Genomic DNA, 23,122 nt, shown 5'->3' with positions numbered 1-23,122 from the left:
TGGCATCTCCGCTTTGGGGAGGAATTGGGATTTGTTGCTATTTTTAGAGGATTTTTTTTCCCCAGGTTGTGCCAGCCTGGCTCCCCCCCACTGGGTTGGTATTTTGGTGTCTAGTCCCACACACCCCTCCCCGCAGGGTTTTGGGGTCCCCCTAAATGGGAAGGAGCCCCCGTGTGACCCCCCCCGGGGTGGGTTCTGCCTCTGGGGGGGCCCTGCTCAGCCAGGGGAGGGATTTCCACCACCCCCTGGGGGTATTTCACCCCAAAACAGCCCTGGAGGGGGGGCATTGTTACAGGCCCATGAAGGTCAGTATCACCCCCGGGGGGTTACCTCGGCCCGGCAGGGGGGGCAGGTCACTCCTGGGGGGGTCTCGGTCCACTGGGGGAGTATATTATTTTCCTCGGGGGGGGGGGGTATTAAGCCCCCCCGACACATCCTGGCCCACCAGTCCCACTGGGGGGGGCCCACATTCCCCGCCTGCCTCCCACAGCTCCTCTGGCACTGCCAGCCCCCCCCCCCCAGCCACCATTAACCCTTCCAGGGTGGGGGCTTCCCTGCTAAATGCCCCCCCCCGCACCACACCTGGGGGTCCCAGGGGGCCAAACCCCCTCCGTCACCCCTCCTCGCCCCCCCCGCAACCTCCCTCTCACCCGGGGGGGTCTGGAGGGGGGTTCAGGCCCCCCCCACCAGGGCAGAGCAGGGTTAAGCCGGGCCCCCCCCTCTGTCGTCGTCGTCCCCCCCCCCACGCAGCCCTGGGGCCATAAAGGCAGCGCCGGGGGCCCGGGCCGGCACAGCCAGAGCAGAATGGCAGCAACCCCGTTCCCCGCAGCCTTCCTCCTCCTTCTCCTCCTCCTCCCCGCCACCACCGCCCCCCCACAACCGGGAGACACGGCTGAGACCCCCCCTGCGCCCCCCCCCCGGCCGGGGGGGCCACGCTGGGCGGCGGGGGGGCCGCGGTGCGGGCTGCGCAGCCTGGCGGTGCGGGTGCAGGAATTGGGGTTGGGGTACCCCTCCGAAGAAACCGTCCTCTTCCGTTACTGCGGGGGGGGCTGCCCCGCGCCCCCCACCAACCACGGGCTGGCCCTGGCCCGGCTGCGGCCGGGGGGGGGCCCGGGGGGGGCCGGACCCTGCTGTCGCCCCAGCCGGTATGAGGACGTCGCCTTCCTGGACGAGGGGCAACACTGGCACCAGCTGCGCCAGCTCTCGGCTGCCGCCTGCCGCTGCGTGGGGTGAGACACACACCCCCCCCCAAAGAATGCACCAGCCTGGTAGCAGGGGGTGAGGGGGGTGTCACTGTTTATTGGGGGGCTGCGGAGGGGACAGCTCAGTCTCTGTGCCCCCAATAAAAGCTGAGGAGTCGCCAACAGGCTCCGGAGTCGTGTCTGGGGGGAACGACAGAGGGGGGAGTCAGGGGGGGCTGTGTGCCGCGGGGGTCGGCGGGGGGGGGGTCAGGGCTCACCGTGGGGGGCGTTGCGGCAGATGAGGGCGAGCCGCCGGCCCCGCGGCACCCGGCATCCCCCGAAAAACGATTCTTCGTCCCGCAAGATCTCATGGGTGAAGTCATAGCGGGCAGCGCCCCTGGGGTGGGGGGGAGAGTGACCGAAAAGGGGGTGTCGGGGGGGGGGCTCCCCAAAATCCCAATCCTCCCCCCAAATCCCAATCCCCCCCCTCGCTCACCGGAGGACGTAGAGGGAGCCGGGCTCCAGCAGCAGCTCCAGCCACTGCCCCGGCGCCCGGCAGCTCACCAGGCGCATGACGCTGGGGGACAGCAGGGAGACCCCCGCGATGGTGCAGCCGCAGAACTGAGGGGGGGGGGGGGACAGGACGCACACACGAGTCAGGACCCCCCCCCGCGGGTAAGGGGGGGCAGTGGGGCTGGGGGAGGAGGTTACAGGGTGTGCGTCACCCCCCACCCCCAGCCCTGTCCTCACACGGGGTCTGTCCCCAGCCCCACGGGTGGGGGGGTCTGTCGTGTCCCGTGTCCCCCCCCCCGCCGCACCTTGACGCTGTCGACGTGGGGCCGCACGTGCCCGCGGGGGTGCAGGTCGAGGACGTGGACCAGCGGCAGCGGGGGGCGGCCCGGGGGGAAGGCGGCGGCCGCCACCCGCCCCAGCACCGCCCGGGCCGCCCCCCCCCAGCGGCCCCGCTCCGTCTCCCGGTACCCGCAGATCGCCTGGAGGGGGGGAGGGGAACACAAGAGACCTCTGACCTCTGACCTCAGCCCCCCGGGCCGTCCCGGTCCCCGTCCCCGCCCTCACCCCGTCCCAGTGATCGAACTGGTACGGCCGCCGGCCCAGCACCGGCTCCAGCTCCCGCAGCAGCTCCGCCGCCTCCCCCGGCTTCAGGAAATCCCGGCGCACCGACGCCAGGCCCCGCAACCGACGCTCCACCTCCGGGCTGGAGGCTCGGACCAGCCCCGGGTCCGCCTCCGCCCCCGGCCCGGTGCCGGGCCCGGTTCCGAGCGCGGCCCCATTCCCCGGCCGCCGCCGCCGCCGCCACAGGCCGCCCGCGCGGTGCATGCCGGGAGCCGGGCGGAGAGGGACGCGCCGTGACAACAGCGCCGCCCTGTGGCCGGGAGGACTGGCGCGGGGCACGCCGGGAAGAAGGTCGGCGCGCGGGGTATTGTGGGGCGGCGGCGGAATGGAGGGGTGGCGAGGATGGGGAGCGCCGGCCTCCAGAGCCCCCCCATGGAACCCCAGAGCCCCCAAGGAACCCCGCAGCCCCCCCATACAGCCCCATAGCCCCCCAGGGAACCCCAGAGCCCCCAAGGAACCCCGCAGCCCCCCCATACAGCCCCATAGCCCCCCAGGGAACCCCAGAGCCCCCAAGGAACCCCACAGCCCCCCCACAGAGCCCCAGGGAAGCCCAAAGCCCCTCCAGGGAGCCCCAAAGCCCCCCCCGGAGCTCCAGAGACCCCCCCAAGGAGCCCCAGGGAACCCCAAAGCCCCTCCAGGGAACCCCAGAGCCCCCCAGGGAACCCCTAAGTCCCCTCCATGGAGCCCCAGAGCAGCCCAGGGAACCCCAAAGTCCGTCCCCCCCCAGAGCCCCAGACACCCCCATACTCACCTGCAGCCCCCCCCCTCAGGGCTGGGGTTCAGGGCCGCCCCCTGGTCGTGGGGTGCCCCACGGCTGGGGGTCACCCGCGGGGTCGGGGGTGTCCCAGGGGTCGGGGGTGCTCAAGAAGTGCTGCCGCAGCAGGGACACCCGCTCCGCCTCGAACTGCTCCCACTGGGGGGGGGGGGAGGGGGTTTGGGGAGGAGCCCCCACCCCCAGGGGGTCCCCAGACCCATGGGGGGGGTCCCAACCCCATAGAGGGGGTCCCTGGGGGGCTGTATCCCAGGGATGCCCCATCCCTGTGGGGGGTGCCCCCTCCCAGGGAGGGTCTGGGGGGGTCCCCATGGTGGGGGGGGGTGCAGGGGGTCCCCACCTCTCGGGCCAGGCGCTCTGCGGCCTCGGTGAAGGTTCGGCGTTCGCGGGCGAGGGCTCCCTGCAGCCGCCGCAGCCGCCCCCACTCCTGCTCCAGCCCCGGGGTGGGGGGCCTGGGGGCCGCCAGCACCGCCGCCATCGCCTCCTGCACCACCGGCATCAGGGAGGGGGCGAGGGGGGGGCTGGGGACCCCACGGCGGGGCGGGGGAGTCCCTGAGTCGCCCCTCCAACCCCGTTACCTGCAGGCAGCGGTGCTGCAGGGCGATCACCTCCCTCCCGGCTGCCGCCTCCTCCCGCAGCCGCTGCAGCTCCTGCTCCAGGTCGGGGTCCCGTCGGGGGGCCGGCGGGTGCTGGGGGGGGTCGGGGGGGGGCTCGGACCCCCGATGGGCTCCCTGCTGCCTGTGGGAGAGGGGTGATGGGGACCCACGGCGTCCTCTGACCCACGGTGTCCCCCCCAGACCCACAGTGATGGCAGACCCTCAGCGACCCCCCAAAACAGTGTGTGTGTCCCCAGACTCACAGCATCCCCAAATTCACAGTTCCCAGCCCCACAGTGACCCCAGACCCATAAGGCCTCCCCAGACCCTCAGTGTCCCCCCAAAACAATAGCGTGTCCCTCCCCAGACCCACAGCGTCCCCAAATTCACACTGTTCCCAGCCCCACGGTGACCCCAGACCCACAAGACCCCCCAGACTCACAGCATACCCTGTCCCACAGCCCACCCAGACCCCCAGTCCCCCCCCATCCCCACCTCTGGGCCGTCCTGGGGGCTCTGCCGGCCGCCCTCACCCCCCGCCGGGGCACCGCGCTCGGCAGCTCCGTGGCTGCGGGATGAGGGGGGTCAGGGTGGGTTTGGGGAGGGGGGGTGCAGACTTGGTGTGGGGGGACCGGGGGGTTTGGGAGGTCCTGGAAGGGTTGAAGGGGTCCTGGGGGGGAAGCTGGGGGTGCTCAGAGGGGTTCAGGGGCTTCAGGAGGGGCTGGGGGGGGGTGTCCTGGGCAGGTTTTGGGGTTCTGGGGGGGTTCAGAGGGGTTCCAAGGGGGCACAGGGAATCCTGAGAGGGTTTGAGGTTTTGAGGGGGTTCAGGGGAACCCCAGGAGGATTTAGGGGGTCTCAGGGAGGTTCAGAGGGCCCCAGAGGTCCCTGGGGAAGGTTTGGGGGTCCTGAGGAGCTTCAGGAGATCTCGGGGAGGGGGGGGCTGTGGGTCCCACAGGAGTTCAGGGGACCCCCGGGGAGGGTTTAGGGGTTCTGGGAAGGTTCAGAGGGTCCCAGGGGAGGTTTTGGGGGTCCCAAGGAGGTTCAGGGGTCCCTGGGGAGGTTCAGGGGTCCCTAGAGGATCCTGGAGGGGGTTCAATGATCCCTGGAGAGAGTTTGGGGGTCCCGGGAGTTTTCAGGGGTCCCGGGGGGGGTGTCCCACTCACCGGGACGCCGGGGTCTCCTCTGAGCCGTGCCCTCCCTGGGCTCCTGGCGTGGCTGTGCCGTGGGGCAGTGCCGGGCGCTGCCATGCCAGGACCCCTGGGAATGGGTGGAGATGGTGGTGTGTGAGCTGCGGGGGGAATCCTGGACCCCCGACCCTGTCCGTCCCCCCCAGGACCCACCTGCGCCCGCTCGGCCGCCAGCAGCGCCCAGAGGCACCGGTTGTGCTCCCGCAGCCGCTCGGCCTCGTCCCGCGCCGCCGCCATGGCCCGGGCACAGGCGGCCACGCGACCCTGCGGCCCCCCCGGCACCGTCAGGGACACCCCCCCGGGAGGGGGACACCACCACCACCCTCCCACGGGGACAGGGACCCCCTGAGGGGGACAGGGATCCCCTAGATGACGTGGGACCCCCCCCCCAGGTGACGTGGGAGGCCATTGAGAGACACGGGGACCCCCCCCGAGGGACATGGGGCTCCTTCTGGGATGTGAGGACCCCCCCAAGGGGCACGGCCCCCCCCCTCAGGAACACAGGGACCCTCAGGGGACACGGAAACCCCTCCAGGGACCTGGGGGGACCCCAGATGACATAGTAACCCCTTGAGGGACACAGGGACACCCCTGGGGGACATCAGCCCCCCCCCAGGGACACCCCCCCATGTGTCATGGGGACACTCTGAGGGATGTGGGCCCCCCCCCAGATGACACAGGGACCCTCCCAGGTGCCATGGGATCCCCTCCAAGGATACGGGGACCCCTCTGGGGACACAGGGACCCCCCCCCAGGGACAACCCGCCCCCCTTCCCCCCCCGCTGACCTGGAGGGGCCCGAGGCGCTGGCGCAGCCCCCGCAGCTCCTGCTCCCGCCGGGCCCCCCCCGCCACCGCCTCTCGGTAGAGGCGCAGGAGCCCCCCCAGCGCCTGCGGGCCCCCTCCGGGGGGCAGCCCCAGCGCCGCCAGCTCCTGGGGGGGGGGGAACACGTCTGGCACCCCTCCCTTCCCCGGAGGACCCCCCAAGGCCCCTCGTCCCCATCTGCTCCCCCCTCCCTGGGGACCTCACCCTCCCCTCCTCGACCTCAGGGCCCCCCCCCAGCCCCATAACCCCATCTTGCACCCCAAAGAACCCCCCCGAGCCCATAACCCCCCTCAATCCTCCCCCGCGTACCCCACAAGCCCCCATCCTGCCACCCCCAGCTCCCAACCCCCCCAATCCTGCCCCCCCCCCAGCCTCTTGCCTGCTCCAGGGTGGCCGGGCAGGCCCCCCCAGGCTCGTCACCGCTGGGGTCCCCCGGGGAGGTGCCGGGGGGGTCCGCTTGGTCGCCCCCCGCCCCCGGGGACAGACAGAGCCCGGCCGCCGCCTCCGCCAGCAGGATCTCGGGGGCTGGGGGGGGGGGGGGGGGAGAACCCAGGCGGTCAGGACCCCCGGCTGGGCCCCCCCGCGCCCCAACTCCCCCCCCCTTCACGTTACACACCCCCCCCCGTTACCTGGGGAGGGGGCTCGGCCTGGGCTGTCCATGGTCCCCGCAGGCGGGACCTGGGGGGGGGGGGACACGACACACGGAAGCTCAGCTGCCCCCCGGCCCCCCAACCTGCCCCACGGGACCCCCCCAGACCCCTCTGCGCCCCCCCCCCCGAGGGCACCGCTGCCCCGAAACCTGCCCCAGGCGCCCCCCCAATCCACCCCCCAGCCCCCCAAGGGGCCTCTGTTCCCCCCCCGAGGGCACTGCTGCCCCCCAACCCACCCCCTAAGGCCCCTGTGTGCCCCCCCCCCCAGCCCCCAAACCCGCCCCCGCCCCACCGCTCCGGGCCCGGCCAAGCTCCGCCCCCTCCCCACAGGCGCGCCGCTTAAATAGCCCGCCTGACCCCGCCCCCCGCCTCCCATTGGACGACGGCGGCGACCAATGAGCGCCGGGCGCGGGGCACGCCGGGAGATGTCGTTCCTCGGGGGGGGTGGTAGCCCGCGGGGCACGCTGGGGGGGCAGTTTTGGGGCACATGGCGGGGGGGGGGATAGGCGCCTGGGGGGGCACAGGGCCAGGCTTGGTGGGGGGGGTGTCACCCCACAAGTGTGGGGCAGACGTAGAGCTGGGGGAGGGGATACAGCTCCAGGGGGATACATGGCAGTGGAGAGTACATGGGTACATGGCTCCACCTGGGGGGGGGGGAGCTGGTGCCCCCCCCCAATCCCTCTGTAGGACCCCGACCCCCCCAAAATCCCTCCCTGCCGCCCCCCCAGCCCCCCAGCGCTCAGTCGGGGTCCACAGCCCTTTAATTCCTGCCGGGGGTACAGCGAAGTTGGGGGGGGTGGCTGAGGGGGGCACACAGCCCTCCCCCCAACCCCCCCGCACCCCTCGGCAGGGGGAGGGGGCGTCTCAGGATCCCGGGGGGGCGTTGGGGGGCGCAGGGGGGGCAGGGGGAGGCTCCTTCTGCACCAGCCGGGGTTCGTCCTCGCCGCGGGGGGGGGGATGCACCAGCACCCGGTCAAGCAGCCCGAAGTCCTGCGCCTCCACGGGGCTGAGGTAACGGTCCCGCTCCATCGCCGCCTCTGGGGCAGGGGGGGGACACAGGGGGGGATCAGGGAGGGGTTTAGGGGGGTCCTGGGGGGGTGTTGGCGGAAGCGGGGGGTCTCACCGATGACGGCGAGGGGCTGCCCGGTGTGCTTGGCGTAGAGCCCATTGATTTGGCGTTTGAGCTGCAGGATCTCCTCCGCCTGGATGGCGATGTCGGTGGCCTGGCCCTGGGGTGGGGAGGGGGGACGGCGGGGGGCATGTGGGAAGCGTGGGGGCAGGGTGAAGTGACCCAGACCCCCCCCGCTACCAAAATTTGGCACCCCCCCCCCTCCCACACACAGAGCCTCCCCTCCTCGCCCCAGCAGGGCTCCCAGCCCCACCGCCATGGGTCTCTCATGTGTCCCCCCACCACATATCCGTGTCCCCCCACTCCACTATCGTACCCGTGCCCCCCCCGAGGGCTGGTGCACCATGATGCGGGCGTTGGGCAGGGCGTGGCGCTGGCCGGGGGCTCCGGCGGCTAGCAGGAGGGAGCCCATGCTGGCCGCCTGCCCCACGCACCACGTACACACCGGGTTGAGGACGTACTGCATCGTGTCGTAGATGGCCAAACCCGAGGTCACCGCCCCGCCTGCAGGAAATACACGATAAAACACAGTGCCCCCGCCCCCCCAAATTAAAAAACACCTTTGCACCGGCGTGGTGAGCCCCCCACAAACCCCCCAACGACCTCCCCCCCCCCTAGCCTCACCCGGGCTGTTGATGTACATGTGGATGGGTTTTTTGTTGCTCTCGGACTGGAGGAAGAGGAGCTGCGCGATCACCAGGCTGGCCAGGCTGTCGTCGATCTAGGGGGGGAGAGAAAAAAGAGGGGGGGTAAGGGGGGGTGGAGGACAAGGTTTGGGGTTCCCCCCCCGGGTACGTACCGGCCCCATGACGCAGATGATGCGCTCGCGCAGCAGGCGGGAGTAGATGTCGTAGGCTCGCTCCCCCCGGCCCTGCGGGGAGCGGGGGGTCAGGGGGGGCCGTGGGGGGGACGGACACGACATACTGAGGGGGGGGGAGTGGGGGGGTCCGTGTCCCCCCCCCGGCTCACCGTCTGCTCCACCACGATGGGGATGAGGGGGGGGGCGCGGGCGGGCGCTGTCCCGTGGAGGCTGCGGCGGGCGGCCGCCCCCCAGGCCAGGCGTAGGGTGTGCTGCAGAGGGACGAGGGGGGGGGTCAGGGCCGACCCAGGCCGAACCGGGACCCCCCCTCCAGGACCCCACGGGCACCCCTCCACCATCCCACCCACCCCCCAGGCCCTGCAGCCCCCCCATTACCGCGAACCCCCCCCCGGTACCGACCCCCGGCCCCTCACCGCCACCCCGGGCCCCATGGCGCCCCGGAAGCGCTTTGCGCCCCGGAAACGCTCAGGGCGTGACACACGTGACCTCCCCGAGACACACACCCCCCGGCTCTGCTCCCGCCTCCTCCTCCTCGGGCCCCGCCCCTCTCACTCGGCCCCGCCCCTCCTCGTCGGCTCCGCCTCGTCGTCGGGCCCCGCCCCGTCACGTGACGCTCGGGACTTCATTTCCCATCGTGCCCCGCGGTCCGGCCGCCATGACACTGCGCCAGGTACCCCCGGGCCTGCGGCCCCGTTATGGGCCCTGTAGACACGTCACAGACACGTTATAGAGTCATTATAGCCCATTTATAACCCCGTCACGGCCCCGGGAGCTGGGTCTAGGAGCACCTACAGGCCCATGCTGGGCCTTGGGGCCGTGAGGGGCCCACAGTGGGCCCACGGCTGGGCTGTGAGGGATCTGTGGGGGATCGCTGTTGGACCCTTGTAGGATGGACACAGGCCCCAGAGAGGGTCCCTGCCAGATCCATGACAGACCCATGTCAGTCATGTGGGTCCGTGTCAGAGCCGTGTGGGTCAGTTCCAGGGTTGTGTGGGTCACCATGGGTCACTCTGGGTCCATGTCAGGGCCGTGTGGGTCACCGTGGGTTGGTACCGGGGCCCTGTGGGTTGGTCTGAGTCTGTGTCAGAGCTGTGTGGGTCACCGTGGGTCGGTGCCAGGCCCATGTGGGTCACTCTGGGTCCATGTCAGAGATGTGTGGGTCATTGTGGGCTGGTTCCATGGCCGTTGGATCACTGTGGGTTGCTCTGGGTCCATGTCACAGCCGTGTGGGTCACCATGGGTCAGTTCCAGGGCTGTGTGGGTCTCTGTGGGTTGCTCTGGGTCCGTGTCAGAGCTGTGCAGTTCACCGTGGTTCAGTACTGGGGCCGTGTGGGTCGCTGCGGGTTGCTCTGGGTCCATGTCAGAGCTGTGCAGTTCACCGTGGTTCAGTACTGGAGCCGTGTGGGTCGCTGTGGGTTGCTCTGGGTCCATGTCAGAGCTGTGCAGGTTGCCGTGGTTCAGTACTGGGGCCGTGTGGGTCGCTGTGGGTTGCTCTGGGTCTGTGTCAGAGCTGTGCAGGTCACCGTGGTTCAGTACTGGAGCCGTGTGGGTCGCTGTGGGTTGCTCTGGGTCCGTGTCAGAGCTGTGCAGGTCGCTGTGGGTCAGTACTGGGGCCATGTGGGTCGCCGTGGGCCCGGCCCAGCCCAGCACCTCCTCGGGGGTGGGCAGGAAATGGCGCTCGTAGCCCAACCCCACCGGGGGGACCAGTGGCTCTGTGGCCGTGGCCGTCCCTCTGTCTGTGTCCATCGCTCTGTCCAGCTCTGTGTCCGCATCCGGCCGTGGGTCCATGTCCATCCCCTCTGGGCTCAGCTCCACCAGTGTCACCGGCAGCTCCTCAGGGGGAGGACAGGGTGGCCCCCCCAGCTCGGGGGGGTCCTGGGGCAGGGGGGATGGGGGGTCAGCAGGGACCCACCCATGCTCCCCCCTCCCCCCGGGGGACCCTGATGTCAGGCTGACCTGGGTACGGGCGGCGTGGCTGTGCCGGGGGTCGGGGACGGGCAGCACCCGGTGGCACCTGGGGGAGCGGGGGGGGCAGGGGTGACTCCTCAGGGGTCTACTGACCCCCCAGCACCGCTAATTACCCTCATGTCCTTAATGATGCCCTGTCACCATTAATTATTCCCTATTAATCACCCCCATTCCCACTGACCACCCCCCCACACTTATTACCCCCTTATCAGTGCTAATTACCCCCACTAGCATTACTTTCCTTCATTAGCATTAATTAATCCCTCACTAATTACCCCTCGGCCTCTTGTGCTCCCTACCAGCCTTATTTACGCCATCAGTGTTAATTACCCCAATCCCCTGTTAGTGCCAACTACCCCCAGTGGGGTTTACTGCCCCGCAGCAACACTAATTACCCCCGCTGGCATTAACTATGGCCCCGTTAGGCTTAATTACATCTCGATTAGCACTAATTACCCCTTAGGCATAATTATCATTAGCGTTTGTTACCCCACTGGCATTAATTACCAGGTGTTAAGCGCCCCGCTGGTGTTAGTGCCCCCCCCCCCCCCGTCCCCACTCATTCCCCCCCATGAGCACAAGTACCTCCCCAGCTGCCCCTCATTACCCCATTAATTACCCCCCGCTCATTAGCGCTCACCAGGGGCGCAGGCCCTGGACCAGGAGGGCGGCAGCAGCGATGGCCACGGCTCCACACAGGACGGGGATCAGGGGGGGCTGGGTGGGGGGCACTGGGGGGCGGGGGCAGCTGGGAGACTGGCTGCTGCCCACTGGACCCCTCAGAGCCCCCCAAATCCCCCCCAGACCCCCCAAGCCCTCCAAATCCTCCCTGGACCCCTCAGAGCCCCCCAAGTCCCCCCAGGAACCCCTTAGAGTCCCCCAAATCCCCCCCAAACCTCCCAAGTTCTCCAAATCCCCCCCTGGACCCCCCCAAATCCCCCCAGACCCTCCCGAGCCCCCCAAATCCCCTCAGAGCCCCCCAAATCCCCCCAGGACCCACTTAGAGCCCCCCAGAGCCCCCCCCCGGTGTGGGGCTCCGCTTCCCTGACACCCAGCCCCACTGTGGGCTCTGGCCCCAGCCCCCCCCAGCCCTGAATGGGGACCCCCCCACAGCCCCTCATCACCCCCCACTGCCCCCAATCTCCCCCCATCTCCCCCCCACCTCCAGCCCCCTATAGCCCCCCCATGGCCCCCCCAGTCTCACCCCCCAGGTGGGTGACGGCCTCCGTGGCCTGGGCGGCCCCCGACCCCTCCGGGTAGAGGCTGTGAACCCGCACCCGGTACCGGGCCCCGGTGCGCAGCGGCCCTGGGGGGGGGACCCAGGTGTCCGGGGGGACCCAGGCGTCTGGGCCCCCCAGCGATGCCCCCATAATGGACCCAGGCGTCCAGACCCCCTGGTGAACCCCCATAGCGCACCCAAGCATCCAGGCCCCCCAGTGACACCCCCCCCCCCATAGTGGACTCAGGCATCTAGGCCCCCCAATGACCCCCCCCATAATGGACCCAGGCATCTGGGCCCCCCGGTGACCCCCCCATAGCGCACCCAAGCATCCAGGCCCCCCAGTGACCCCCTCCCAAAGCAGACCCAGGCATCCGGGCCACCCCAGTGACCCCCCCATAGCAGACCCAGGTGTCTGGACCTCCCACTGACCCCCCCATAGTGACCCCACTGTCCCCCCCTGTCCCCCCTCTCACCTGGCAGGAGGGTGCTGTGGGCCCCGGGGGGGCAACGGAGCCAGTCGAGGCCCCCCTCCGCCCCCACCTCAGCCCATTCCACCAGGTACTGGGGGGCCGCGGGGGGGCCCCCTGGCTCCCACCACACCCCCAGTCCCGGTCCCGGCACCGGCTTCACCCGGACCCCCCGGGGGGGCGGCAGGTCTGGAGGGGGGGGACACACAGGGGTGGTGGGGTCAAGGAGGGTCCCCGCACCAGTGCCCCGGGTGGGGGGGGGGGCGAAGGGCCCTTGGGGGGTAGCGGGGGGGTCCCCACCGGTGCGGTCAAGGCGGAGGCGGGCGGGGGCCGAGGGTCCGGGGGGGCCCCGGGCAGTGACGGCGACGCTGACGGTGTCGGGGGGAAGGGGGCAGCGGCAGCAGGGGGGGTGCAGGCGACGGGGGGGGCCCCGGTCCCGCTCCACCATCACCGTGTACTCCCGGCCCCCCCCGGCCGAGGGGTCCTGCGGAGGAGCCGGGTTGGGGGGGGCACGCTCAGTCCGGACCCCTTGGGGCTGCGGGGACCCGGGCGTCCAGGCCCCACATCCCGGGGGGGGGGGGCCAGGGACCCCCAGCCCCCCCTCCCCCAAGCCAGACCCACCTTCCAGAGCAGGATCAGGCCCCGCTGCCCCCCCCCCGACTCCTCCTCTTGGCGCCAAACGTCCAACGGCTCCTGCAGCCCTGGGGGGGGGACAGGGCTTAGCTGGGTCCCCCCACCCCACAGGACCCAGGAATTGCCCCCCCCCAACATGGACCCAGGGGTCTGGCCCCCCCCAACCCCCCAGGGACCCAGGCATCCGGGCCCCCCCCATCTTGCGGGGACCCAGGCATCTGGGCCCCCCCACCCCATATAGGACCCAGGGTGACCCACCGTGGGGGGGCAGGGTGAAGGCCTGGGGGGTGCTCCAGTCGCTCCAGAGACCCCCCTCCCCTGCGCAGCGCCCCTGCACCTCGTGGGCCCCCCCCGGCTCCAGCGCCCCGGCCTCGAACTCGAACCCCTCGGGCTCCAGGTCGGCTTCAGGCACCTGGGTGGGGGGGGGGGGCAGTTTGTCGGGGGGGGACACACGGGGGACACCCCGGAGTCCTGGCCCCCGCAGAAGAGGGGTTGGATGGGACCCCCCCTGCACCCAGCCCATCCCCCCCCCCAGCACTCACCAGTGTCCAAGTGGGGTGGCCGTGGGGACGGTAGCGCAGGGCGCAGCGGGGGGGGGCGGGCCCCCCCTCCCAGCCCGGGGGTCGCATCCAGCGCACCGAGGGGGGGGGCGAGGGGTTCACCTGCAGCTGGGGGGGCAGCGGCTTCACTGGGTGGGGGGGGTGCACAGCCTTAGACACCCCATGGGGGACCCGAGTGCCCGGGACCCCCCCCCCCCAACCCCAGAGGACCCAGGCTTCCAGATCCCCCCCCAGGAAGGATCCAGGCATCTGGGCCCCCCCATAACTGAGCGACTCAGGTGTCTGGGCCCCCCCCCACCAGGAAGAACCCAGACCTCCGTGCTGGGGGGGGCATTGGGGGGTACCTATGTGGTCGAGGGAGAGGTTGAGGGGGGCCGTCACCCGCTGCCCCCCCGGCCCCTGCACCCACACGGCGTAGACGTCCCCCGCCGTCAGCGCCGCCCGTGGCACCAGCACCCACCGCTGCCCCCCCTGCGCTCGCGCCGTCCTCGCGCCCGCCGACACGTGCCTGCGGTGCGGGGGGGGGGACGGACGTGGGTGTCAGGGTGGGGACCCTCGTGGTCACGTCCCCCCCCCTGTCAACCCCAGCACTCACATCTTGAGGCTCTGGTAGCGCAGGACGAGGGGGTCGGGGGGGGGCTGGGGGCCCCCCCAGCTGCAGTTCATGCCCCCCCGGGGGCTCAGGCGGAAGCAGCGCAGCTCAGGGGTGCCTGGGGGGGGTACGGGGGGGGGGAAGGGGTCTGGAGGGGGGACCCGGGTGTCTGGGCCCCACACCCCCTCCCTGCAGGGGGACAGGTGTCCTGCCCCCCCCAAGGGACCTGGGTGTCCTACACCCCCCCCCCAAAAAGGGACCCAGGTGTCCTGCCCCCCCCCCAAAAAGGGACCCGGATGTCCTGCCCCCCCAAAAAAGGACCCGGGTGTCCTGCCCCCCCGCCCAAGACACCTGGGTGTTCCACCACCCCCCAAAGGACCTGGGTGTCCTGCCCCCCCAAAAGGATCCAGGCGTCCTAGCCCCCCCCCAAAGAGCCCAGGTGTTCTGCCCTCCCCCCGAAAGGGACCCAGGCATCCTGGCCCCCCCCTGCGAAAGGGACCCGGGTGTCCTGCCCCCCCCAAAGGACCCAGGTGTCCTGCCACCCCCCCCCCAAGGACCCTGTTGTCCTCTCCCATGCCCAGAAGGACCCAGCCATCCAGCCCCTCCCCCGCCCACCCCGGGGACCCCTCTGACCCTCCGGGGGGGGCGCAGGGTCCCACCTCCCCGCACAGAGCCTGCAGCCATCACCACCAGCAGCAGCAGCCGGAGCCCCCTGGCCCCCCCCATGGCCTCCACCGCCTGCAGCTCCCCACGGCCTGGGGGGGGGGGAACCACAGCCATGGAACACCCTCCCCCAAAAAAAAGAGACACCCCCCCACACCCCACCGTGGGGCACAGAGTGGGGGGTGGGGAGGCCGGGGGGGGGCCCTACCTGCCGCTCGCTGCCAGGGAGGAAATGACTCCCCACGCGTCCGGGCACACCAACCCCCCCCCCCAAAAAAACCGCAGGGGCTGGGAGGGGACCCAGCACCCGCCCATGACACCCTCCGCGGGGACACACACACACACACACACACACACATACGACACCCATTGCCCCCCCCCGCCCCGGTCGCACCCCACCCGCCGTGGGGCTGAGCGTCCTGGGGGGCCGGGATAAGGGATGTTCGGGTGGGGTGTGCCACCCCCCGCGATAAGGACCAGGATAAGGGACGGGGGGGTCCACCCCACGGCGACACGCCAGATAAGGTCATGGCTGGGGGGGGTGGCTCTGTGCCCCCCCCAGCCCCATGGCGGGTCGTGGGGTCACAGGGCGGGGGGGGCCGGCTCCGGCTGCCCCACACGGCTGCGCTATGGGGCTGGGCCCCCCCTTGCGCTGCCCCATAACTAGCCCCATGCCCCCCCCCCCCGGTGTCCGTGTCCCCCCCCGCCGCCACCACCGCGGGCCGTGGCAGGTCGGGGCGGCCATGGTGCCCGTAGGCCCCGTCGCCGCGGTGACCGCGGGCCTTCCCGGGCCGGCCTCCCCCCGCCACACCGGGGCCTCGCTCTTCTCCCGGCGCCGTGAGGTCACCGGGCGGCGCTGACGTCACCGGTGGGGGGGTGAGGGGGGGGAGAACCTAGGAAAATCAGCCTCGCGCTGACGTCACGCGGGCGTGACGTCGGCGGCGGGACTACATTTCCCGGCAGCGCTCCCCCCAACCGCGGGCGGCCGCTTGCGCGCAGGCGCGGCCGCCGCGCCCGCCCCTCCCGCCGATTGGCAGGCACGTCGCCCAACCGGGCGCCGCCAGCTCCCCGCGCGGCCCCTCCCTCCCCGCCCCCCTCAGGAAGCGCCGACGGACGCGCCGGCCGGCCAATGGGGCGGCGGCGGGGAGGGGCGGGCGAGGAGCGACGCGGCCCTCGGCCAACCGGCGGGCGGCGGCGGCGGGCGGGGGCCAATGGGCGCGGGGGGCGGGGCGCGGCGCGGGCGGCCCCGCCCGCCGCCGAGGCGGGTAGCAACAGTTGCCCCGGTGAGGGAACACGGAGGGCGCCATAGCCACGGTCGCCGTGGCGACCGCGCACCGGCCCCGGCCCGGCCCCGCCGCCCGCGCCCGCCGCCCCCGCCGCCCCCCCGCCGCCGCCGCCGCCCCCGGGCCGGGCCGGGACGAGGCCCCGCGGGGCCCCGGCGGCGGCCCCGGGCAGGTGGGTCCGCGCGGCGCCGCGCAAGATGGCGGCGGCGGCGGGGGCGGGGGGGGGGGGCCACCGGTGCGGGGGGGGCGGCGGCGGCGGCGGCGGGGCTGGGGCGGGGGGCGGGGGGGGGGGCGGGCCGGGCCCGACGGCGGCGGCGGCGGCGGCCCCGGGATGGAGCCGGGCCCGGGCCGCGGGGGGCGGGGCCTGCCGCGCGCCCCGGCGATTGGTGGGCGGGCGGGCCAATGGGGGGAGGCGGGGCGGCGGGGGGAGCCAATGGCGGCGCGCGGCGGGGGCGGGGCGCGGCGGCAGCCCGGCGGTGATGTCACGCGGTGATGTCATGGCGCGGGGTGGGGGAGGGGGGGCGGGCGGCGCGGGGTGATGCCACTGCCGGGGCGGCCTTGCGCGCTCGCTGACGTCGCGCGTCGCCTGGCAACGGTCCGCGCGGGGTTGGGGGGCGGGGCGGGGCGGCGTGATGTCAGGCGGTGAGGCGGCGCCCCCTGGGGACGGTGCCCCGCCGTGACGTCACGCTGCGACGTCACGCCGGAGGAAGGGGGGGCGTCACTCACGGGCAGAGGTGACGTCACCCTCCGGCCCTCACCGGGCCGACACCCTGCCGCGAGGTCGCACCGTGCTCTCGCGCCGCGAGGTCGCGCTGTGATGTCATCCCGGGGGGGAGGCTCGGCTGGCGGCGGGCGGCAGGCCGCTGACATCACCAGCCGGCTCTGATGTCACCGCGGCCCTGCCCTTCCCCCCCCCGCCGGCCTGCGCGGTCAGCGCCCACCCCGTCCCCCGTGACGTCACTGTGACGCCGCTCTGCGGCACCGCACTGGGACGCCACGCCCTGACGTCACTCTGTGGCGTCACACAGTGGCGCGGTGCCGCCCTTGCCCCGCTTCCTCCTCCGCTCCTCCGCTGATTTTTCTTTCTTCCCCATTTTTGCCCCCTCCCCCCCCACTCCAGGCCCCCCCGTCGCCATGGCAACGCAGACCTACGTCACGGAGCTGACGGCGGCGACGACGCAGCAGCAGCAGCCGCCGCCGCCGGCCCCGCCCCCCGCCGCCCCCACCCCTTTCGGGGCGGAGCTGCCGGGTGGCCCCGCCCCCCCCGCGGCCCCCCCGCCGCCCGCCGCCCCCCCTGCGCCCCCCCCCCAGCAGTACATCGTCGTCACCGTGTCGGGTGAGTCCCCCGGAATGGGGGGGGGGGGTCGCACCCCATCCCCGGCTCGAGGAGGTGGGGGGGTTGCAGCGGCTCTGACCCTTTTTTTGCCCTTTTTCTCCCCAAACGCAGAGGGCGCGCTGCGGCCCAGCGAGGCGGTGTCCGAGGGCAGCCCCGCCCCCCCCGCGCCCCCCCCGGCCGGGCCCAGCCCGGGGGTGCAGCCGGTCCCGGGCACCCAGGTGGGACCCCCGGCGGGGGGGAGAGGGTGGGAATGGGGAGGGTAGCGTGGGCGGGGGGACCCCTCCCCACCTCGTGCCCCCCCCCCGCAGACCACCGGTGTCCCGCTGCCACAGGTGGGACCACCCCAGTCCCCCCATCTCCACCCCCCCAAAGATCCCGCTGGGGGGCGTGTGTGACACCCCAGTGACCACCAAAATGAGGGGGGGGTCCACGGCCATCTTTCTGTGTCCCCCCTGTCTGCCTGTGTCCTCCCCCCTCGCTGCACATCCCACCCCAGGTGTTTCAGGGCGGGGGGGGGCGTCCCCGTGCCCCCCCCAACCCCCCCCCTCATTTCTGCCCCCCCCCAGCGCTCCCCGGCACCGAGCAGCACCACGGCCCCCAAACCCGGCCCCCCCCAGCCGCTGCCGGGACCCCAGGAGGTGAGCAGGAGTGATCGGAGTGGGGGGTGGGTTTGGGGGGGGTGCAGCACCCTGACGCCCCCCCCCCCCCGTGTTCTTCCCCAGGTGCAGCAGCTGCCGCCGGTGCCAGTGCAGCACGTCTACCCCGCGCCGGTGCCGTACGTGGAGGGTGGCGACGGCACCTACCCCCCCGGCACCATGTGAGTGTGTGTCCCCCCCGCGCCTGCACCCCCTTCTGTTTTCTTTTGGGGAGGTGGGAAGACCCCCACCACCTCACTCACCCCCCCCCCCTCTTTTCTCCTCGCCCCCCCGCAGCCGCTCGGGGTCGTACCCCTACGCCGAAACGCCACTCTATGGCCAAAACGCCGGTACCGGCTACTACGAAGCATCGGGGGGGGCCCCGGTCCAGCCCAGCCCGCCCCCCCCCAGCTCGCAGGCGGCCGCCGGCAGCGCCCCCGTCCCCATGTATGTCTCGGGGGGGCAAATTCTGAGCAGCCCCCCCCCCGGCACCGCCACCCCCGCCACCCCCGCCACCCCTGGCACCGCCGCCGGCACCTACGTCATCCAGGGGGGTTACATGCTGGGGGGCTCCGGCCAGTCGTACTCCCACACCACCCGCGCCTCCCCCGCCACGGTGAGACCCCCGGGCTGGGGCACAAAACTGGGGGGAGGGAAGCTCCTCCTCCCCTGAGGGGATTTGGGGGAGAAAAACGGGAGGTTTGGGGAAAATGGGGCTGGAATTGGGGAGGGGTGTCACTGCCAGCGGGGTGTTTTGGGGAGAAACTGAGGGGATTGGGGGGGGGGGCGGGATTTGGAGGGGGGGATGGACCCCGGGGTCGGGGGGGGAGTCCCGGCGGGCGGGTGGGGGGCACCCCTGCCTGAAGGGTTTGGGGAGAAAACCCCAGATTTGGGGGAAATGGCCCCACGGTGGGGGGTGAGCACTGCCCTGGTGGGGGGCCGGTGACACCACGTCCAGTGTTTGGGGGAGAAAATGAAAAATTTGGGGCGAAATGGCCTCCGGGGAGGGCGCCCCCCCCATCCTCCCCCCTCCTGCTCCCCTTCCTCTCCCCTCCCAATACCCGGTGGCAAACCACCAGGACGGAGAGCGACGCCGCGGGAGCGTTTCGGGGGGGGTAAATGGAATATTTTGGGGGGTGCGGGGGAGTACGTGTGCACATGGGGGGGTGACAGCGTGTGCCCCCCCCCGCTTCCCCGTGCCCCCCCCTCGCCAGGTGCAGTGGCTGCTGGACAACTACGAGACGGCGGAGGGGGTGAGCCTGCCCCGCAGCACCCTGTACTGCCATTACCTGCTCCACTGCCAGCAGCAGAAGCTGGAGCCCGTCAACGCCGCCTCCTTCGGCAAACTCATCCGCTCCGTCTTCATGGGCCTGCGCACCCGACGCCTCGGCACCAGGTACCGCCCGCCACCGCGACGACCCCCCCCGGGACCCTCCCCGGACCCCCCCCGCTAACCTCCTTTCCCCCCCCTGCCCAGGGGTAACTCCAAGTACCATTACTACGGGCTGCGCATCAAGGCCAGCTCGCCGCTGCTGCGGCTGATGGAGGACCAGCAGCACCTCGCCATGCGGCAGCAGCCCTTCGCCCAGAAGCAGAGGTAAAAGCCCCAGCCCTGCGCCCTCCCCCCAAACACCCCCCCCCGCGATCCCCCCCTCTACTTCTCCATTCTCCCGCCGCAGGCTGAAGCCCATCCAGAAGATGGAGGGGATGACCAACGGGGTGGCCGTGGGGCAGCAGCCGCCGGCCGGGCTCTCCGACATCAGCACCCAGGTCCAGCAGTACCAACAATTCCTGGGTGAGGACCCCCCCCCACACACACCTCCTTCCTCTCTCCCTGTGGCCCCCCCCCCCGGTGCTGTAACCGCGTGTGTGTCCCCCCGCTGCCCCGCAGACGCCTCCCGCACCCTGGCCGAGTTCCCCGAGATCGATCTCCAGGGGAAGCCGCTGCCCGAGGGCGCCTGCGCCGAGGACGTCAAAGTTTTCCAGCTGCTCTACCGCGAGCACTGCGAGGTGGGGGGCGTCCCCCGCCCCTTCCCCCAAATTCCCCTTCCCCCTTCCTGGCCTCGGGGGAACCCCCTGACACCCTCCATTGCCCCCCCTACACCCCCCCCACCCCCCCCCACCCCTCCCCAGGCCATCGTGGACGTGATGATAAACCTCCAGTTCACGCTGGTGGAGACGCTGTGGAAAACCTTCTGGAGGTGCAGCCTGAGCCAACCCAGCGAGGCCGCCCCCGTCGCAGTGTGAGTGGGGAGGTGGCGGAGGGGGGGCAACACGCCGCGGTGGTGGGCTTTCCCCCCCCCCCTCCACCCCAGCCTTTCCCCGTCCCCGGTGATGCTGGCGGTTGTCCCCGTAGCCACGACGAGGCGGAGAAGCGCCTGCCCAAGAGCCGCCTGGTCGTCCTCTCCAAATACGAGCCCGTCCTCAGGTGGGCCAAGGACTGCGACCACGCGCTCTACCAGGGGCTGGTGGAGATCCTCATCCCCGACGTCCTCCGGCCCATCCCCAGTGAGTCCCCCGTGCCCCCCCGCGTCCCCCCTCCGGACCCTCACACTCCCCCCTGCCTCACCCTCCCCAACCCTTCTTCCTCCCCCAGGTGCCTTGACGCAAGCGATCCGAAATTTCGCCAAGAGTTTGGAGAGCTGGCTAACGAACGCCATGATGAACATCCCCGAGGAGATGGTCCGCGTGAAGGTAAGGCGGAGGGGGGAACAGCGTGGCAGGGGGGACCGTGGGGTGCCTCCCCCCCCAGCCCGGCGCTGACCCCCACGTCCCCCCCCCGGCCCCCCAACTCCCCGCAGGTGGCGGCAGCAAGTGCCTTTGCCCAGACGCTGCGGCGCTACACGTCCCTCAACCACCTGGCGCAGGCGGCGCGCGCCGTCCTGCAGAACACGGCCCAGATCAACCAGATGCTCAGCGACCTCAACCGGGTCGACTTCGCCAACGTCCAGGTGCTGCCGCGGGGGGTCCCCCCCAAAAACGGGGAAAAAGGGAGGGCTGGGGGGGCGGTGAGGGGATGGGGGACATGCCGGGGCTCTTGCTGGATGGGATGTGGGGGTCAGGGCAGTGGGGACCTTTGGGGACAGGGCAGGACACCCGGGCTTCTCCCTGTCCGTCCCCCCCAAAAAGAAGTAATGGCAGGGGGGCTCTGGGATGCCTTTGGGTGCTGCTGTGGGGCTGAGGGTGTGTTTTGAGGCTGGGGGTTTGGACACCCAGGCTTCTCCCCCCTCCCCCCCCAAAAAAAAGTAATGGGAGGGGGGCTCTGGGATGCCTTTGGGTGCTGCTGTGGGGATGGGGGCATGTTTTGGGGCTGGGGGTTTTTTGGGGACTGGGGGGTTTGTTTTGGGGCTGGGGGTTTTTTGGGGGACTGGGGGGTTTGTTTTGGGACTGGGGTACACCCCAGGGTTGTGGGGCCCAGCTGCCCCATGGCTCCAGGGAGCCCCACAGAGCCGCTCCTGCCCCCCAAGTCCCCCCCCCACCTCAGCAGAGGGTCCCCAGAGCACGGCAGGGCGGCGTGGCGTCGGGGGCCGCACCAGGGGGGTCAGGGGCCGCGCCAACGCGTGCGTATGTGGGGAACCCGAGCCTCCCCCGACCCCCACGCCGCGTCCCCCCCCCGGCAGGAGCAGGCCTCGTGGGTGTGCCGGTGCGAGGACCGGGTGGTGCAGCGGCTGGAGCAGGACTTCAAGGCGACGCTGCAGCAGCAGAACTCGCTGGAGCAGTGGGCGGCCTGGCTGGACGCCGTCGTCGCCCGCGTCCTCAAACCCCACCAGGGCACCCCCGGCTTCCCCCGCGCCGCCAAGCTCTTCCTCCTCAAGTGGTCCTTCTACAGGTGAGTGCCCCCCCACACCCCACAGACACACCCCCCCGCGCCCCCGGCCACCGTGGCCGCCCCGGTGATACTGTCGCCGTCCGTCTTTCCCACCCACGCCGCAGCTCGATGGTGATCCGGGACCTGACCCTGCGCAGCGCTGCCAGCTTCGGCTCCTTCCACCTGATCCGGCTACTCTACGACGAGTACATGTACTACCTGGTGGAGCACCGCGTGGCGCAGGCCCGCGGGCAGAGCCCCATCGCCGTCATGGGAGAGGTGAGGGGCTGGGGGGGGTCACGGGGGGGGGGGGGGGGGGCGTGTCAGCGTGTGTCGTCCCCCCACCCTGCCCCGGGGCCTCACCGTCACTCTCTGCCCGCAGTTTGCCAACCTGACGAGCTCCCTCAACTCCCTGGACCCCGACAAAGGTAAGTGTGTGTGTCACCCCCCTGCCATGGCACTGCCCACTGCTATGTGTGTGTTAACTCTGAACCCTACTGGTGGCAGCCCTGTGTGTGCGTCTGCGCATGTTAACTCTGAAGCCTACTTATGACAGCTGCATCGCTCTGTGTGTGTGTGTGTGCGTGTGAGATCACTGAAATCTACTGATGGCAGCATCAGGACTCTGTGTGCGTGTGAACGCTGAAACCTACTGATGACAACGTCATGAGTGTGTGTGTCTGCGTCTGTGTGTGTGTGTTAACTCTGGAACCTACTGATGGTACCTGTGCTCAGCCCGTTGCCACAGGCAGTGGCAGGGTTTCAATGGGGGGGGGTGCTGGGTGTGCCAACTGTGTCACACCACCCCGAGCCCATCCCTGCTGTCCCCCCACCAGACGAGGAGGAGGAAGAGGAGGAGGAGAGCGACGAGGAGCTGCCACAGGAGATGGGGCTGGGGGCAGGGGAGGGGGCGGCGCTGCCCCCCGACGCCCTGGAGCCACCGGCCAAGCTCCCCCGCACCGATGCCCGCGGCCTCTTCGTCCAGGCCCTGCCCTCCAGCTGAGGGCCCCCCCCGCCCGGTACCCCCCCCCGCCCCCCCCCCGCGCTTTCACCCCTGCCTGGGCCCCCCGCGTCCCCCCCTCCCCGCAGCTCCCCAGCGGGGGGGGGCCCGGGGGGGCCGCGGGAGTCGCTCAGCGGCGACAATGTGCCTTAAGCAACGCGCCGGGATCGTGTGCCAAAGCCCCCCCGGCCCCCCCGAGGGGATAGACACGGGGGGGGGGGCGTGGGGGGGCCCCGCTGCTCCAGCAAAGGGAATCGCAGGATTTGGGGATGGCCCCTCCCCGAGGGGGGGGCAACTTAGGGACCCTTTGGGAGGGGGGGTAAATGCTGGGGGGGGGGAGAGCGCAAAAAACACCCCGGGGGGGGGGAGCACAGAGACTGCTGGGGGGGGGGATCACAGAGACCCCAGGGGAATCCTGGATGCTGCCACCCCCCCCCCGGAACAATGTTGGGGGGCAACTCCCCCCCCCCCAGCCCCCCCCGCCCACCCCCCCAGTGCCAAACACCCCCCCACCCCTGCTGCCTTACGCCAGGACCCCCCCCGCATGAAGGGGCCCCCCCGGCCCCCCCCTGAGCTTCAGCCCCCTCCCTCCCCCCCTCCCCCTGTATTAGATATTCTAGTTTTCGATCAATTCTGTGCTTTTGTACCCCCCTGCGCCCCCC

General features: G+C 71.7%; 6 protein-coding genes across 12 annotated transcripts; 2 read left to right on the top strand and 4 right to left on the bottom strand.

The window, feature by feature from the left end:
- Positions 1-37: 37 nt before the first annotated feature.
- PSPN (persephin) lies at positions 38-1,360 on the top strand. The gene has a single exon (XM_075025154.1). The coding sequence runs from the start codon at positions 562-564 to the stop codon at positions 1,231-1,233; it is 672 nt and encodes a 223-aa protein (XP_074881255.1). The 5' UTR covers positions 38-561; the 3' UTR covers positions 1,234-1,360.
- Positions 1,291-2,519, bottom strand: ALKBH7 (alkB homolog 7). The gene is made up of 5 exons (XM_075026702.1): positions 2,259-2,519; positions 2,000-2,173; positions 1,678-1,802; positions 1,460-1,578; positions 1,291-1,382 (listed from the first exon to the last, which is right to left on the bottom strand). The coding sequence occupies exons 1-5, from the start codon at positions 2,517-2,519 to the stop codon at positions 1,291-1,293; spliced, it is 771 nt and encodes a 256-aa protein (XP_074882803.1).
- Positions 2,005-6,497, bottom strand: LOC142029910 (uncharacterized). Of its 5 annotated transcripts, XM_075025140.1 has the most exons (11): positions 6,324-6,495; positions 6,074-6,219; positions 5,658-5,801; positions 5,024-5,134; positions 4,847-4,940; positions 4,179-4,251; positions 3,666-3,825; positions 3,428-3,571; positions 3,067-3,228; positions 2,145-2,173; positions 2,005-2,081 (listed from the first exon to the last, which is right to left on the bottom strand). In XM_075025140.1, the coding sequence occupies exons 1-9, from the start codon at positions 6,352-6,354 to the stop codon at positions 3,082-3,084; spliced, it is 1,050 nt and encodes a 349-aa protein (XP_074881241.1). In that variant the 5' UTR covers positions 6,355-6,495; the 3' UTR covers positions 2,005-2,081; positions 2,145-2,173; positions 3,067-3,081. The 5 variants fall into 5 exon arrangements, with proteins under 5 accessions (XP_074881241.1, XP_074881239.1, XP_074881243.1 ...); XM_075025138.1 differs by having other exon boundaries at positions 2,040-2,173; positions 6,324-6,494; XM_075025141.1 differs by lacking the exons at positions 2,005-2,081; positions 2,145-2,173 and adding an exon at positions 2,451-2,580 and having other exon boundaries at positions 6,324-6,496.
- Positions 6,498-7,087: 590 nt separating this feature from the next.
- Positions 7,088-8,773, bottom strand: CLPP (caseinolytic mitochondrial matrix peptidase proteolytic subunit). Its single transcript, XM_075026820.1, has 7 exons — positions 8,707-8,773; positions 8,443-8,544; positions 8,273-8,344; positions 8,098-8,194; positions 7,790-7,977; positions 7,468-7,573; positions 7,088-7,381 (listed from the first exon to the last, which is right to left on the bottom strand). Exons 1-7 carry the CDS (start codon positions 8,722-8,724, stop codon positions 7,209-7,211), a joined length of 756 nt encoding a protein of 251 aa, XP_074882921.1. The 5' UTR covers positions 8,725-8,773; the 3' UTR covers positions 7,088-7,208.
- A 216-nt stretch (positions 8,774-8,989) lies between these two features.
- On the bottom strand, positions 8,990-14,692 carry IL27RA (interleukin 27 receptor subunit alpha). The gene is made up of 12 exons (XM_075025079.1): positions 14,395-14,692; positions 13,739-13,853; positions 13,488-13,651; positions 13,126-13,271; positions 12,842-12,995; positions 12,572-12,651; positions 12,251-12,434; positions 11,957-12,139; positions 11,466-11,567; positions 10,902-10,992; positions 10,250-10,307; positions 8,990-10,168 (listed from the first exon to the last, which is right to left on the bottom strand). The coding sequence occupies exons 1-12, from the start codon at positions 14,513-14,515 to the stop codon at positions 9,392-9,394; spliced, it is 2,175 nt and encodes a 724-aa protein (XP_074881180.1). The 5' UTR covers positions 14,516-14,692; the 3' UTR covers positions 8,990-9,391.
- An 895-nt stretch (positions 14,693-15,587) lies between these two features.
- Positions 15,588-22,584, top strand: RFX1 (regulatory factor X1). 3 transcript variants are annotated; one of them, XM_075025077.1, is made up of 18 exons: positions 15,588-15,853; positions 16,802-17,017; positions 17,129-17,235; positions 17,584-17,655; positions 17,740-17,834; positions 17,950-18,268; positions 18,867-19,048; positions 19,130-19,249; positions 19,332-19,447; positions 19,544-19,662; positions 19,816-19,895; positions 20,009-20,160; positions 20,249-20,346; positions 20,454-20,603; positions 21,273-21,481; positions 21,586-21,739; positions 21,843-21,888; positions 22,297-22,584. In XM_075025077.1, exons 1-18 carry the CDS (start codon positions 15,610-15,612, stop codon positions 22,461-22,463), a joined length of 2,646 nt encoding a protein of 881 aa, XP_074881178.1. In that variant the 5' UTR covers positions 15,588-15,609; the 3' UTR covers positions 22,464-22,584. The 3 variants fall into 3 exon arrangements, with proteins under 3 accessions (XP_074881178.1, XP_074881177.1, XP_074881179.1); XM_075025076.1 differs by having other exon boundaries at positions 19,786-19,895; positions 22,297-22,583; XM_075025078.1 differs by lacking the exon at positions 17,584-17,655 and having other exon boundaries at positions 19,786-19,895; positions 22,297-22,583.
- Positions 22,585-23,122: the final 538 nt, after the last annotated feature.

Source organism: Buteo buteo, chromosome 4, assembly GCF_964188355.1.
Source record: "Buteo buteo chromosome 4, bButBut1.hap1.1, whole genome shotgun sequence".
NCBI lineage: Eukaryota > Metazoa > Chordata > Aves > Accipitriformes > Accipitridae > Buteo > Buteo buteo.
This window is presented reverse-complemented; position numbering and strand designations above follow the sequence as displayed.

Excerpts from the sequence above, each read along its gene's own strand:
- CLPP (XM_075026820.1), bottom strand. Across the intron at positions 8,345-8,442 it reads CCATCGTGGTGGAGCAGACG|GGCCGGGGGGAGCGAGCCTA; the intron begins GTGAGCCGGGGG and ends CGCTCCCCGCAG. Across the intron at positions 7,978-8,097 it reads CATGTACATCAACAGCCCGG|GCGGGGCGGTGACCTCGGGT; the intron begins GTGAGGCTAGGG and ends TATTTCCTGCAG.
- IL27RA (XM_075025079.1), bottom strand. The coding sequence starts at position 14,515 with ATGGCTGTGGTTCCCCCCCCCCCAGGCCGTGGGGAGCTGCAGGCGGTG. Across the intron at positions 12,652-12,841 it reads CTTCACCCTGCCCCCCCACG|GGCTGCAGGAGCCGTTGGAC; the intron begins GTGGGTCACCCT and ends TCCCCCCCCCAG. Across the intron at positions 10,308-10,901 it reads GTCCAGGGCCTGCGCCCCTG|GTGCCACCGGGTGCTGCCCG; the intron begins GTGAGCGCTAAT and ends CCGCTCCCCCAG.
- LOC142029910 (XM_075025141.1), bottom strand. The coding sequence starts at position 6,354 with ATGGACAGCCCAGGCCGAGCCCCCTCCCCAG. Across the intron at positions 5,802-6,073 it reads GCCCGGCCACCCTGGAGCAG|GAGCTGGCGGCGCTGGGGCT; the intron begins GCAAGAGGCTGG and ends CCCCCCCCCCAG. Across the intron at positions 4,252-4,846 it reads GAGGAGACCCCGGCGTCCCG|CCACGGAGCTGCCGAGCGCG; the intron begins GTGAGTGGGACA and ends CTCATCCCGCAG.
- RFX1 (XM_075025076.1), top strand. The coding sequence starts at position 15,610 with ATGGGCGCGGGGGGCGGGGCGCGGCGCGGGCGGCCCCGCCCGCCGCCG. Across the intron at positions 19,250-19,331 it reads CCCTTCGCCCAGAAGCAGAG|GCTGAAGCCCATCCAGAAGA; the intron begins GTAAAAGCCCCA and ends CTCCCGCCGCAG. Across the intron at positions 21,740-21,842 it reads CCATCGCCGTCATGGGAGAG|TTTGCCAACCTGACGAGCTC; the intron begins GTGAGGGGCTGG and ends CTCTGCCCGCAG.
- PSPN (XM_075025154.1), top strand. The coding sequence starts at position 562 with ATGCCCCCCCCCGCACCACACCTGGGGGTCCCAGGGGGCCAAACCCCC.
- ALKBH7 (XM_075026702.1), bottom strand. The coding sequence starts at position 2,519 with ATGCACCGCGCGGGCGGCCTGTGGCGGCGGCGGCGGCGGCCGGGGAAT. Across the intron at positions 1,803-1,999 it reads CCCACGTCGACAGCGTCAAG|TTCTGCGGCTGCACCATCGC; the intron begins GTGCGGCGGGGG and ends CCCCCCCCTCAG. Across the intron at positions 1,383-1,459 it reads CTGCCGCAACGCCCCCCACG|ACACGACTCCGGAGCCTGTT; the intron begins GTGAGCCCTGAC and ends CGTTCCCCCCAG.